We start from the raw sequence: 15,643 nt of genomic DNA on the forward strand, positions 1-15,643 counted from the left end.
CGCACGCCGAACAAGCGGAACGGGTGCTTTACCATAGCTTCCCCATCGAAAGCGAAAGGCAAACAGATTTGCAGTCCACCGAAGACGCCAATAGAAGAGAATAGGTTGTATGTGCTAAGAGTGGCACCGGGTGCACAACAGTGGAGTGGCGTGCAGTGAAGTGGGATTGCACTTTCCTTGCTCATCTTACTTTCCTCCCCAGCAGTTCCGAACTCCAAACAACTCAGCCCAGCTGGACAGTGTTTGGAAACGCTTTCTTGCGGATCTACTCGCTTGTTCCCGCGTACTCTCGGGCTACTCTCTCAGCCAACGAAGCAAAGCCAGGGAAAGATGGATGATAATACCGAAGTTAAATTAAATTTATGCAAAATAGCATACGAGTAGATGAAATTATTATGATTACTATTAGAACTGGTTCGTCCCGGCCTGCAGAGTCTGGCGGAATCGGGCACCCTGAGAGCTGATAGGTTTGATGGTCCCACTCCCTTTGCTTTCTTCCCGAACAATTTATTCTGATGTGCCCGGACTCTGGACAACCGGATGGGGCGGTGGATTGCCGCCAATCCCGAGCCCATCCGAACGTTGGTTCGCTTTGCTTTGTCCAGAGGAACTACCGAAACCCCCAACGTACGTAAGCAGCATGCAAAGAAATTTGAGCTCCGGACAGGAGAGTTCGAAAGTAGTGCAAAGCACAGGAAACTATTTCTTGCGTGCATTCTTGAGCCCGCCCGGTCAGTCTATTCCGCCGCCGCACTCTGGACCGGAAGCCGGGCGTTGCGGCGAGTAGGCGAACATTCGAGCGGATCCGAGGCGGGAAGAAAGTTTTTCTTGTGCCCTTGTGCAGCCTTTGTTAAGCTGGAATTAAATTTCAACAAGCGCTGTTCAAACTTACAAGCCCGTCCTAGATTGCCCACCCAAACAGTTTTCCTACCCCAAACCATCCCCAGGGAAATGGGATGAACTGCTCCAAATCGAAACCTCAAGCAACGAGCAATATCTTAAGCGTACGGCAGTTCATTTCCGGAGGCTTTTTGGGAAAGTTTTGTTGTTTTAAAAAAAATTGAACAAAAACACGCCTGACGTCCTTTTTTCACGCATGCTGGCGGCGTTTGCATAAATCGTACTGTTTGCTTTTCATTTCCAATCCGTAGGTAGGCACCATTTACCTATCGGTTTGCACGCATGCATACGAAATGTCTTCCCCTCGGTTAAGAAACTTGCTCCAAGATATCCGGATGTACCACGAATAACACACCTCCTATTCTGATCCGCCCGTGTTCTTCGGTATCTTGAGTGCCCTCTTATATTAAGACGTAGTACCTGATTGGCGTGCAAAGCACATGGTGGTGTAAGAATAAATTAAAAACTTAATTATTTACACTTGTCAGCGCGCACAACCCTGCTGGCTATCCAACAGAGAAAGAAAGAAAAGGAACAGGAGGAGAAACTACAGGAAAGAAAAACTCCAGTAGGTGACATCTGGAAGGTGACATCCAGAAGGTCTGCCAGCCATATGTACGTGTTGGGTTGCCTTCAACCAACCACAATCCGAGCCAGTTTGGTTCCGCCGTTCTCGGCTCGGACTGATTAGCAGTTGGTCACTAGACAACTTTCTCAGGTACATTGGAATGCGAAAACGAAAAGATGAAATTAAAATTTACTGCTGCTTAGAGCTTGTGGGGTTGGCTCCAGGGCATTGTAAAAGTGACAGTGAAAGCATTGTGATAATAAGTGTTAGATACCCTAGAAACTCTATCAAAATCATTATGAGGGTAGTTTAAGAGCAAAAAAAGGTTCCGAACGCATTCAAGCGTGAATTCAATGGATCATATTCGTAGAAACTCCAAAGTGCATGGCAATCTCAACATTACTTGCGGTACCCACGCAACAAAAACACACACACCGTGTAATCCAATAATCAATTCGGAAATGGTTTGCCTGGTTTGCGAGTGGAAAAAACGTCACTTTTGGACCAGGAGCAGGAAGTAAGTCGATCGTTTCAACTAGCTATGTCCACGGAAGGATCTGGGCTGCAGCAAAACTCTGATTGCATCCGCCCTCAACATACACGGAACCGCTGGTAAACTAAAGCGATAGGAAAATTGAATCAATCCATCCGACTCTTCTTTGATCTCAGGCCACTGGGCGGCCCGGCGGATGTCGAAGATTCCTGCTCGGGAAGTACCCGTCCGCCTAGGGGCAAACATACAGAGAGAAAGAGAGAGAGAGAGAGAGAGAGAGAGAGAGAGAGAGGGATAGAGAGAGAGAGAGAGAGAGAGAGGAGAGAGAGAGAGAGTAACAGAGCGCTGGCATATAAACTTTGTCTCCCATTTTGAAGTTCAAGTTGGTTTTACATTTTATCGTTTTTGTGTTTTGTTCTTGTTGTTGATGTTCTTCTGTAAGAAATTGATTTTAAGTTCTTTTGAAGACAGGCACTCCGGACGAGCACCGGACGTCGCTAAACTACTTTGCCGCAGGGAAAGTTATACCCGAGCTTTTCACATCTACGGGTACATCGATTTGAAGAAATGTCTCATAAAAATCGTGCCCACCGTCCTCATATGGTTCGATTTGGAACCGTTTGCAAGATATAACGATATAAGATGCACCGTTTTGGTCGCCGCCTTTGCAGCCCTACCGTTGGTCGCCTTATTAGGTTATTATTATTCACGAGCACGCGCGCACACACGCGACCGATCTTCGATCGCACATCGATGCTCAATCGATGGAGCGTTTTCCGGCATCGAGGACGACGACGATGTCCACTTATCGCTTATCACTCGCCTTCCTGTCAATCATTCGCCCCTCTAAAGCTGAAACGTTTAAACCGAATGGGCTTCCCCGCCAATCACCAGTGTGTGTATATATATATATAAGGCCGTCTGAATACAATTCACCCAAGCACGAGTGCTTCAAATATGATAAAACACGCCCTGCTCCCCTCCCTCCTATTTTCCCCAGTCCCCTACGCATACACCGAGGTGCACCGAGTGTCGGTGCCGGCGAAGCCACCGCACAATGGTACTAGCATCCGGCATGCTGTGTCAACCGCAGATGACGGCAACCAGGGCCCTAGTAGTGTACGGAAGTGAACTCATACGCCTCTCTTCCACACCATCCGCGCATGGCGTACATCATCTCCAGGCGGGAGGAGGGGGATGGCCACTCGATTTCGTTTATTTGATCGGCGAATTGATTTCACACACCTGTCAAACGCAGCGGATTCACTCCGAAACGCGCTTTCTAGGCATTAATACAGCCCCGGATTTTCAACACGCGCGCACCCCAAAGCGGGTTGATAGCGTCGGACCCAAACCGGCCACAACGGCTACGACGCAGCGTATCTGCGACACCACTCAACCCCGATTGACTAATGGATTGCCGTTTAATTTGTTTGTCACGCCTTTTTCACGCCGGCAAATCCGGCCCAGGATGTAGGGTTTCCTCTTGTTTTGCAACGTTTAATTTTGAATCAAAACCAGTTAGCGTGGACTCTTGCAAAGAGCACTCAAGTATTTCAACATCCCACACCGTGCAGGGATTGTAGCAATTCCAACGGAATGGGGATGATAACTATGCCTGCCTACCAAACGAAGTTGCCGAGTATAATGTGTCCAAAACGGCACTTGATGGCACGCGTACGTGTGTGTGTGTGTGTGTGTGTGTGTGTGTGTGTGATGATATAGCTTTGAAGTACTTCTTGAACACATCTCCCGTAAGTGCCACCCGTCATGTCTATGCTTTGAACCCTGTTCCTAACTCCAAACCGACATAACCCAATATCCCGAGGCACCGCCAGGGAAGAAGTGGCACTGCCCGTTGCGACTGTACGTACCAGATTGGTTGTTCCGGCGATACGATTGCAGGTCAAAGGATATGGCATTGCTGATTGCTTTCATCGAATGCTTATGGGTGTCCGGTCTGGGGTCTGGCTGCTTTTCGCCCGACCATTTTCGGTCGACTTCGAGACGGCTCGTGGTGCATCTTGCTCTGCCGATGCGGATGCACCTTCCAATTGGTGTAGCACTAACACTCTTCTCCAGGAGAACTCCTGCTGGGGCTCACCATGGCGCTATGTTTATTCTCCCAATCCACCTCGAAACCTCAAAGCAGGCGACCAAGTTATCTCGGTGATTGTAGATTTGCCGCCTAGCTTCGGCACCAGCAACGGCACAGGATTATCAGTGTCAGTGGATATTGCGTTATAAACGCAAACCATACGACTGATGCTACCACACCTCCTCCGTAACCACCGCAATATGCTGACACTTTCGGGAGACGCTTCTGAGATGCTACTGCTGCGTTGCCGGTTGACCGATCCCATCGCGCGTGTGTAAGCTTTGTACACTGTCTGCTCTCGTAATAACTGCTGTTAATTAACTGCTGTAACATTACACCGTACCCGGGGCCCGGTAGGCCGTCGTCGTCGTCGTCGTCTTAGGCGGTTAGTGCCAGTAGACAGGCAAAAGGCTGCCACGTGCAGCTTGCTAGATAGTAACAATTCACCACCGACAAAACCGACTGGTCAATATGCGCTTCAGAGCTGATCCCTCTGTACCTCCTCCGAGAAGGTACCAGGCAGACGGGTGGTGCCGAAACCAGATTAGATTTCAGAAATTTCCGGAGCTGTGATTAGCCCGGCCTATTGGATTATCGAGTGCTGCGTCCGAGGGCAGTACACATTACCAGCGGTGGAATCGAATATCCGGATGTTTGACGGCGCTATGCCATTTTAATCACCATGTTAATTACCCTATAATTGAATAGTAAAAAGCTTACTCAAATAATTACTGCCATCAGGCAAATTTTTACGTTATTCGAATGATTCGTTCTTGGTTTTCCTGCAAAGAAAACAATATGATATATTTAAACAAAAAGGTAGCAAAATAAGGGAAGCAAAAATTCAAATAGCTTTCCCATTCCCATTTACCCATACGCCATTCGGGTGGATTTAAATAGTAACATTAAATTATCACCATTGCTCACCATTTGGTTTGCTTTTCTGCTGGTAGAGTTAAATCAGTTTTATTGAGTTCAATTTTTAAGGTTTGCGTGTTAATTCCTCCGCATTCGCTTTACACAACTCACTGTCCTTCACCGCTTCCCCGTAGCACTGACCTGTTCAGTGTGTAGCGCTTACCATTTCATTCGCCCCAAAAATTAATACGTAAAGAAACACTACGCTCTTGAGATTTTGCGAACTATAAATCGCAAATTGCACACTAAGCAAAGCTAAGCTAAACAAATTCTTTCCTCGTGGAATGTGGAGATACGTTAAAAAAACGTTCATTGAAGGTTGCGTTGCATATTTTGTCTTCCGATGTTGATGCTCTCCTATCGTCCTATCGTCCATATACATACAGTAATTACTTAAACAAAATGTAAGCGATTTCTACACCCTTTTTAAAGCGGAAACTCATGCGGCCGATATAAATGGGAGCATTTTAAATAAGTGCAGTACGATAAGCATACGTTTAAAAAATAAACAGGGATGAGATCATTACGTTATTTGAATGCATTCGCAGCACCTTCTGCAACACACCGTGACCTTTTCTTTGTCGCTCATTTTCAATACTCATCTCCGCGATAAACACATAAAAAGCTTCTTAAAGTGGACTCCGATAGGGGGAGGGACAGAAACTAATCAACTTCAAATATAATGAGAATTTTTGATCAAATCAATTTTACAAGTAAGCGACAACAAATTTTGGTTTGCTGATGCAGATCCTGCTTATATCCCCACGGAACATTTTTGTCTCAATTTGGTATCTTTTTACATTTTCTTTCGCTTCTTCACATTGTCTCTGGTTTTCTTTCTCTCTGTTTCTCTCTTTCTGTCTCTTTCTGTCCCTTTTTCTTTCTCTTTCTCCCTCTCTGTTTCTCTCTCTCTCTCTCTCTCTTTCTCTCTCTCTCTCTCTCTTTCTCTCTCTCTCTCTCTCTCTCTCTCTCTCTCTCTCTCTCTCTCTCTCTCTCTCTTTCTCTCTCTCTCTCTTTTTCTCTCTCTCTCTCTTTCTCTCTCTCTCTTTCTCTCTCTCTTTCTCTCTCTCTCTTTCTCTCAGCTATCTGTCTCTAAGCACCGAGTTTCTAATCTCTTTTTTCGCTTCTTTTACTTTCACTTTTTTGGTTTAATTTGGTGCTGCATTGCGTAATGAAACGAGTTTATCTTCCGACATCCTGCCACGAGTGAGCAGTATTCGATAAGGGTAAGCGCATAAAAATCACACAAAAACACACATGCATACCCATAAATACACTAACAACAAAAGCTCCCACAGATGTACTGCACAGAACTAGGAATGACGGAGTGATTGCATTAATTTTTTTTAAATCTATATGTATATATATGTATATGGAAATAGCCATAATAGTTATAGTAAAGGTAATATTAACTAAACAATATACTATCCAAGTGTTGCACACCTCTCTGTACTTCGTTGGCTAGGATAGTGAAATCAATTAAAGTGTAAGAGGTTTTGCTTCATATCTTTTTTCCAATCAAACCGAAACCCGACTTTGGTAGCTTTTGCCATTTCAAACCACGTTTTGACTTCTACTTTCCAAAGAATGCAATGCGATTGTAGCGCCGGAAAAGTAGGTAAGCCAACATTCCTTCTCTGTTGAATCATCATCTGTCTACCGCCTCTAGCCAGAAAGCATCAAAATATCAACAAACAAAAGGAAATAATGTAGATGGTGAAAGATATGAGTTGCGCTGTTAAGAAAACGATGCTTCATTCTTATTCCTTTAAGCAAACGAGTAAAGTTCCGCTTAGGAAACCTGCAGGGTTTCCAGCTGCTGCCTCGGATTCGAACCTGTCATTCCGGATATTCGGGGACCGCACATTTCGAGGAAGTTAGTTTTAAGGCGTGGGCTCTACTTTTTTCGCTTCCGTTCCCAACCAATACATTCGGGGCTCACGGCGTTTCGTGTTGTTTCTACTCCGAGGGCGTCAGGTCGCGCTCCCGCTCGTTTTCTGTAAGAATCTGATGTAGCAGATCGCACACCGGCTCGAACACCTTTTTGCAGCCGACATTGGTGAGGTTCAGGTAGTCGAACATATCGTGGTGGCTGATCGTTCCGTCGCTCTGTATGAGCCCACTATCGACCGTCACGATCTGTACCTTGTTGATGCCGATGCACCGTTCGCGCAGCAATCGGTTCACCTGGTCGTTTTTATCTCTTAGCTCGTTCGGCTGCTGCCCACGAGGCAATAGAGTCTGCAAGGCAATGGGGAAACGTGATTAGTAATTGCTGCGAATCGACAGTGCGTGTTCAATGCATGTAGTGTTTGGGAATGACACGAAACAGAAGAAAGTAATGTACAGTGGAACCCCTCATAACGAATACCTCTTATAACGTGTTTTTTACATAACGAGCAAATTTAAATGGTCTCTCATCTCTCATAACGAGTTAAATCTCGCATAATCATTCTTGTTCCGAATACATTTGTTGCGAGCTGTTCTGAAATCAAGATCACGATCGGTTAACATTGAGCATTTCTATAATTTCGATTACCGCTCAGGCAAATGCGATTTTTAATATAAAACTATTGCCAGGAACAGTGCCGTATAACTGCGCTTCGATACTAGAATTGTATCCAATTGGATGCGTTTCATTTAGTTTCGTATGATTACAAGTATGTTGTAAATTTGATGCCAATAAATTAATCGAGATGTTTCTTGCTGAATAATATTTACCTCACACAAATGCTCAACTATGATGAAACTAAATTATTCTGGAAAAATATGGTAGAGATGACTTGAAGTTTGTTTCCTCTTTTGTCCACCAGCATGATCCTGGTGGAAACGGTAGAGGCGCCAAATCACGTGTACGAAATATTCAAATCTTCAAAACAGTCAATTTTAGAAAATATTAAAGGATTTAATGCATTGTGCAGGGTTCCACTGTATATCGATACACCTTTGATACATTTGATCCACGAGAAATAACTATACATTGGAACTACGCATAACAAGTTTAATCCGTTCCAGTGCCTTACTCGTTAAACGAAAGACTCTTTATGCGGAAGGCTCTTTTCCATCCAACTTGCATGAAAAGTTAAATAATTAGTATGAAAAAATAAATTCAGCATATCAATAGTGCTAATGTAATGGCCATATATGCATCTGAAAAACTCAACAATGTCTCCATAAATCTTATAATTGGGACAATATGTGTAATTCACTATTTCTTTGTCATTATTATTTATTCATTTTCATCAAAAAGTGGTCGATTGCTAAAGCCTTTGCTGAAATATTTCTTGAAATTGATTATTGCGATTATTTTATACACGTAATTTGCTTGTGGAGCCACAGTATTATCATGATAAGGCTAACTCATAAATCAAATCAATGACATCACAAATCAAATAATCAAATTTGAAACAATATTTCGTCGGTTTGTGTACAGTAAGAGTTTGTTGCTCAGCTGTTAGACATGTTCTGCTCCACTAAATTTGTTTTTCGACACAATTGAACATTTGTAGTGATTTTTTTTTATTCAGGAGTAACGGTCCAAAAAGGCCGTATTGCTTAATTTGTAGTGATTTTTATCCAGCATAAATTAAAGTTTCAAAGATTGCGATAATTTCATTAGCATACAATTTACAGCACTTGTCAATTTACGACACACTAGCACGCCATACAAATGAATGACACTTTAATAGTTTTATATTAACACGTTCAGCACATGGCGATCCCCAGGGACCGCTAATGATTTTGCCTGAATAATTAATAGTCCGCGTACTTTACGGTACTTTAGCCACATGAATATGAATAGCAGCGGTGCACAGGAATAAGAATCATGTTCTATTCTTCGTGTTGAAGAATCGTGTTGTATTCATGTATACAATTTACATGAAATGCCAAATAATTGGTGAAAAAGCTTAAAAAGCACACACAATATGCTTCCGTATTATTTTTCCGGAGTGAAGCTAAAAAAACGTACGTAAAAATGATACCGTTCGAAGCAATTGTGACCAGTGTTGCGAACGGTGACAGTCGTCAACATAAAATTACTTTTTGGAGCATCACATTCTAGATTCACGCTTTCATTCGAAAATCACGGAAAAAATATCATTTGACACGATGACATTTTTCTGCTACATTCATTTGACTTTTTGAATTTTCCGTACTTCAAGTGAACTAGATCTTCATCAACAATGGGTCCTTTTTCGTGTTTTTGCATGAATTTCTATACTTTTGTAAGTGAACACCATTTTCCTGGTTGATTGAGTGAAAATATCAAGTGATCTAATGGCTAAGTATCGCTAAATTCACGATTAAGCAGTTCTGGCGTCTCATGAAAAATGTCAAATGATATTCATTCTACATTTTTTGCAATCATGTAATCGCAAAAGCATTGATTGTTATTGCACAAATGATTGTCGCTTTTGGAAAGTCGTGTCATGGTAACCATGAATATCTTGATCACAAAATGATTTTGACAACCGCTTACTGCGAATATAAAAAATGTCGACAATTAATAACACTGATTGTGACACATGAGACACATTCAGTTTCCTCTCCAAAGCAAATTAATCTACCTTAAAATAGTACTAGCATAGATGCTTGCTTTCCAACCTTCATGTAATGCAGTGGTCTCCAACCTGTAGTCCGCCGACCACTTGTGGTTCGTGGCGTTAGCAGACATGGTCCACTCCATTTTTGAGAAAGAAAAGCTCATTACTATACATATCGTGCAACTTTTTCCCACGATCAAGATATTTTTAACAGGCATGTCTATCATAAGCTTTAAACATATTTTTGATTTAAAACTTTGAACTAATTGTACAAAATATATGCCCGCAATGAATAAGGGCCGCAGGATATGCATTTTTTAAGGCCAAGTGGTCCGCGATCCTAAAAAGGTAGGAGAGCACCGATATAATGTGAAAAATCTATATTTTCTAAATGAGTTTTTCCTGCTTGCTTGGACCTGACATGAAAAAAATAAACCCCATTTTCTCAAAATAACGAGACTGTGAAGGTATTAGTTATGCTATCTTGTAAATAAATTGTACGTATTAGAGTTCCTATAATAGTCAATATTCGTTATTCCAGATTCTGCTAACTAAAAAAGGCATTCGTAATGTAGTCCTAATACAAATAATTCCTAGTAATACAGCGATAGACAGAGTACGACTTGCGAGCCGCATGTGACTCTCACTCTTATGCGATCCTAAATGGCGGTAATTTTCCCTTTATATCGTTAACCGAATCAACACACATTTTTGTACTTGGTTTTTCCTTTTGGCTTTTTACTTGGAACTCATAGAATATTTCCATATAATTTGGCTCGTCACCGCTGTTCTAAGGAATATTCGCTATGTGCAGAGCCTCTCTAATATAATTAGAATATTTGAAATATCACGTTTTCAGCCAAAACATAGTTCATAAATCATTAGGTTAGAATGAATGTAGTATTATTACGCACTTAGCTACTTATTTTATAAAAAATGTGTTGAATTTCAACACAAATTTTATAAAATAAGTAGCGATTTGCATTTGCACATTGTTGTAGAAAATTGTACCCATTTCACAAATGAATCAAAGCTAAAAAAATCGCGTAACTTGAGTGTCGCGTAGCTCAGGGAAAGGCTGTATCGCTAGAACTAAATAGTATGTTTGTCCAGCCTACCATTAATAAAGGTACAAATGAAATGCTCGAATTGTTAGAATAAAGACAATATCTAATCTCATCGCAGAACAGAGATCAAAACAAAACAGAAAAGAATTACCGGAAGTATTATGTACACATCCGGCAGCTTCTGGCGGATGGTTCGCACCAGCTCGAGAATACCCTCCGTCACCTCCTCCGACGAGTCGCCGATGTTGTTCGTGCCGGCGTGCAGTACGATCGCTTTCGGGCGCACGTTGTCCAGCTCACCGTTCTGCAGCCGCCACAGTATGTTCTGCGTTCGGTCGGTGCGTATGCTAAAGTTAAGGCAGTGCATCGGTACAAAATGCTGGTTCCAGTAGTCGGTAAACTGCAACGACTCGAGTATGCAGTCACCGATAAATATTACGTCCGGGTCCTTCTCCTTGCATTCGGCCACGAATCGTTTGTGCTAAAAAACAGTATGGAAAAACAGAAACAAAGCGTGAGTTTGGCAAGGGAAACGGGATCTTATCTAAGCGCAAACAAAACAGGTACGGAAAAGGACACCCCTTCCACACAGTCCCAGAGGTTGAGAGAGCGGTTCGGTTGATGGTTGCGGTCATTCAGACTAGTGGAGCGTGGATGGAATACCTGCGGGTTGATGGCGAAGGAGAGGGAGGGAGAAGGGGTTCCTTTTTGGTCGTTGTCGACTACTTACGATGCTTAGCCATCGGTCATCACCGTCCAGGTCTTTGCAAATAGCAGGGAGCGTCGTCGCACTCATGGTCGCTGTACCGTCCTATCGCGTACACTTTTCCCGGACACTGGGCTGGTCGGGGGCGAGTCGACAGCAGCGCAGACACACCGCAACAAGGCAATGCAGCAGAGACGAAAATCGCTATTATCTGCAGGAGCACAGATCACACGCACGCGAAATAAACAAACCGAGCTGTTGAGCGCAAAAATCAACACAATCGCGAGCGAACGCCGCGTCGACGATCCGGTTCTGGACAGAAAACGGCAAGCACTCTGATTCTCCGGTCAGCCAAGGAGAAGTTGGGGGAGGGGGTTGAAGACGTTCGCCTCCAACAGCAAACGCTCGTCACAAACGGAGGGAAATGCAGGACAAATAAAAAAAAAACAACTCTTGGATTGGCCCGTCCGCACTTTCACCTGCTTCGAGCTAATACTAGCCAGTCAAAATGGTACGCGAAGGAAAGCGAACTGTGCTTCGTTGCTAGCAGAAAGGGGTTGCACTTTCTTTTTTTCTGCTCACGCTTCTCGCTTTCTACCGACTCGTCTTTTGCTTGACCATAAGCTACGTGTGTGTATGTGTGAAAAGCAGCTGCTTCTATTGTCGCGCGCCCACATACACACATTTTCCGCTGTCAGCCGGATTTGACAGTAAATAGTGCTGTCAGGCGGAGATGCGGTAATCGATTGTCAAACGCTCGCTGTGCCATAACAGGTTGCTATAAATTATTTCAAAAATGTACAATATAGTCGTTAATTTTTTAATAACCAATTTGATGTTTCAAAGTGCATTCCACTCACAAACACTATAAAATAAGCGACAGTGGAATTTCACACAATTCAACAATATCATATAGCATTTGGTTTACATAAAAAAGTATGCTCGTCTAGCGAATTAGGAATTGAGTTCAAATAATAATATTAAAAGTTTTTTGTCACATCCGACAAAAAATCCAACCAATTCCAAGTTGGTCAATCAATGCCTGCAGGTCAAATTATCTCTACTCGGCTTTTCTCAAATGTTGAGTTTCGCATTTTATTTTGGACAAACTAACCATTTTGAAACATCCTCTCATAATTAGGGTAACTGTGCCAGTTTTCGGTAGGCTAGTGAAGCTATTTCACAACAACAGCTCACACACCTAGATTTTTTTTATTATTTTTTATGAAAGTTGCATAATTTTGGTTGATAAACTATCGGAACACATAACGATATTATTTATTTGCCGTTTCAAAGCCTTTTTCACAAAAATTCGTGAAAATGAAAACATTGGTTCTGCTCCTGTTTTCGGCAGTTTGTTCCTATTTTCTGCAGACTGTGTTCCTATTTTCGGCAACGCAAATACGGATCAAAACATATTTTTTATCAATGTAAATAAGTAGAAAAAAAATGTTGTCATATTCCTAAGATTGGTGTTTATTTATTTATTATTAAAATGTCGTGCCTCCATTGCATACATACACAATTACAACTGATGTCTTATCAACTATGAGCTCCTAAAATTAGACGTTATCCCAAGTGCCACAATTTCACTAAGCTTAATCCACGCCCAACCCAAGCGAAATTTTTCGGGGATAATGAAGACAAACTCATGCCATCTCTATCTATTCATCAGCCCTACTCTCTCACACGCATCGATGAACTTTTACACATCTCTTTGTTCATTGTACAGGCGGCTTGGGTCCCCGAGATACACCCCTACCAGCATTAAACGGCTTTGAAGGCATTCAGAAGGCATTTAAGGCCTTAGTTGCCTTAGAAGGCGAATAAAGATTTCAACCGAAACTTTCACGGCTGTAACGGGTTCTCTTCGAAATCTTTCAACTTTTTGATTCAAGGAGAACAGATAGCCCAAGCGCCACAGATTAAGCTTAAACGACTGGAAAGTTGAATATCCATAGAAAAAAAATGAAAGCTCCACAGCTTCATTGGTTTGATCAATAGATGGCGTATTACAACTCATCATTATATTGCTATCCTTTTCTTGCAATGTGTTTCGACAAGTTGCATTTTATTATGACCTATATAGCCTTCTAACTTTCTGAGCAAAAATCTATATAAATGGTCGTGTGGTTAGATACGTGGGTATCAACACCAATGACCATTGCTCAAATCTCACTTGCTTCAGTGCTGGTGGTTTCCGTTGGAGTTTAGTATTTAAACAATCGTATCGCCGTTCTAGTTCTAGCGATGCATAACTTCAATGCGAAACCATACAACAGTACAGAGGAAATGAGAAAGCTCTCCTCCAAGCGATGAAGCTCAACTGGTTGGGGTATCCCACCAACAGATAGCGCCACCAGCTTTTTTGCTATTTTTAGAATGCATGAGTCGTTTGGCGTCTGCTAAACGAAGTCTTTCTATATTCCGTTTAGGTAGAGAACTTGAGTCGTTTAGAAGCCGTTTAGTGGTCGTTTAGTGGATTTGTGGCACTTGGGAGCTTACCGCCATCTTAGCTTGTTTATATACTGAATTTGCACCTGTACCAATGTAACTGTCAAATAGAGCAGTGACAACGCTTTTGGTTCCGAACCGAGAAAGCGTGTGTTCAAATCCAGATTTTTATGATCTTTTTTCTGCGTTTATTTCTTTTTAAATTATTTTTTTCTTACTATAATTACTTTAAACAAAATTTATGTGAAACGAAATTAAAATAATACCTTTTTAAAAAAACATAATAATAACACTATGTTCACCGTTCATTATCAGGATGGGAAAAATATGTATCTCATTTTTCCTTTTATTTTAGTTATCGAAATGAGTTTGGTATATTATCACCTTTCAATGAGTTGGTCTTTAACAACCGAATAATGTAGACCATCTTTAATAAAGTGAAATAGCTCAGAGCTTAACGCAGGAGATCATAACACGTAAATCGTGCTATCGAATCCCACGCTCATATCTGGGAACACTACAACAGTGCAGTGCTGAAGACGCTTCATTTCGAAATTTTTCATTGACATATTTCAAAGGCATTTAATTACTGCTAAATGCACTGCTGATCGCCTTCAATTCGCCAGCGATTACAAGGCGATTAGAAGGTATTTAACGGAAATTTGCGGGTAGGGACGGTACCTCTTATACGCGGATTCGGATATACGCGGTTTTCCAATTTGGCAGTTCTTTGAGCAAATTTTACTGATTTGACACATCCATTGTGAAATACCAAATAATTTCCGTATTGATCGAATGTGAAATACCATTTCAAAAGGTTAAAAACTGTTCAATTCAGTAGAAACATATCAAATAATTAATTTGGTAGCTAAAACAACCCCCTACTTGCAAAATTGCACGAAAATTAGTGATATTTTGGCTGGAAATCACGAGATTCGACTTACGCGGAAATTCGAGATACGCGGTATTTTGCGGCCGTTTTCGGTCCCCATTAACCGTGTATCTCGGGGACCGCCTGTACTATATTTGAAGGGTTTAAAAGTGATAGATAACAATGTTCATGAAGTAGTTATGGTCAAATGTTAATGGTGTATGGTTTGTACCATGATCGACCTGAGTTCAATTCCAATTTAATTGTTTTTATTGATGATTTAAAGTTTTATTTAATTTTTAAAACATCCAGCTCCAATAACTTCAAACCCATTTACTCATTGTTAAAAATGCGTGTTTAACCCTATTCCAGGCAACCGGCTACCCGGGTAGCCAAATCGATTTTGATTGCTCATTTCTCTGATTCTAGGAATCCGATTGATTTGAAATTTGGAATATGTGTGTAATCCACAGCCATCCCAAATAGCCAGAATTGCTTAAGCAGCTCATTTTGGCACGCTAAAGATCGCTGCTCTAATTCGCCTTTTGCAGTAGATAAACAGCATCAAAGTTCTATGTGGGTCTTTCAAACAGCGCCTAAGCAGCTTCCTTATGCCACGATGCCAGGGATTATTTTTCTTTGTGTTTTATTTTCAAGCAAGCGTCATCAATGAAATAAACAACAAGATTTGTTTCGTTTAAACACATATGTATATTTTTAAATCCTTTGTATTGATGAATTACACAAAATTTTACACAATTTACTGATAATTCACAATCACTTCACTCAATATTCATTCTCCAATTAACGAATCTAACTTGTGCAGCAGCAATGAGATTATTGCCGGCGTCCGTCTTTGACACTTTGACAAGAGCCACCTTGAACCGATGTCATGCATTAAAAAGCTATAAAGTTCCACCAAGTTCGGTACACACTCTTAACAAGCCTTAAGGTTCTATCATGAACCCTACACATAGTGCTAATCAGCCGCAAAGTTCCAAAGAGTACCATGTGCCTGTTAAAA

General features: G+C 41.7%; 1 protein-coding gene across 1 annotated transcript; it reads right to left on the reverse strand.

Moving 5' to 3' along the window:
- Positions 1–6,493: 6,493 nt before the first annotated feature.
- On the reverse strand, positions 6,494–11,956 carry LOC121596417 (platelet-activating factor acetylhydrolase IB subunit beta homolog). Its single transcript, XM_041921340.1, has 3 exons — positions 11,319–11,956; positions 10,740–11,069; positions 6,494–7,218 (listed from the first exon to the last, which is right to left on the reverse strand). The coding sequence occupies exons 1-3, from the start codon at positions 11,382–11,384 to the stop codon at positions 6,937–6,939; spliced, it is 678 nt and encodes a 225-aa protein (XP_041777274.1). The 5' UTR covers positions 11,385–11,956; the 3' UTR covers positions 6,494–6,936.
- Between the last annotated feature and the right edge of the window lie 3,687 nt (positions 11,957–15,643).

This window comes from Anopheles merus, chromosome X, assembly GCF_017562075.2.
Source record: "Anopheles merus strain MAF chromosome X, AmerM5.1, whole genome shotgun sequence".
NCBI lineage: Eukaryota > Metazoa > Arthropoda > Insecta > Diptera > Culicidae > Anopheles > Anopheles merus.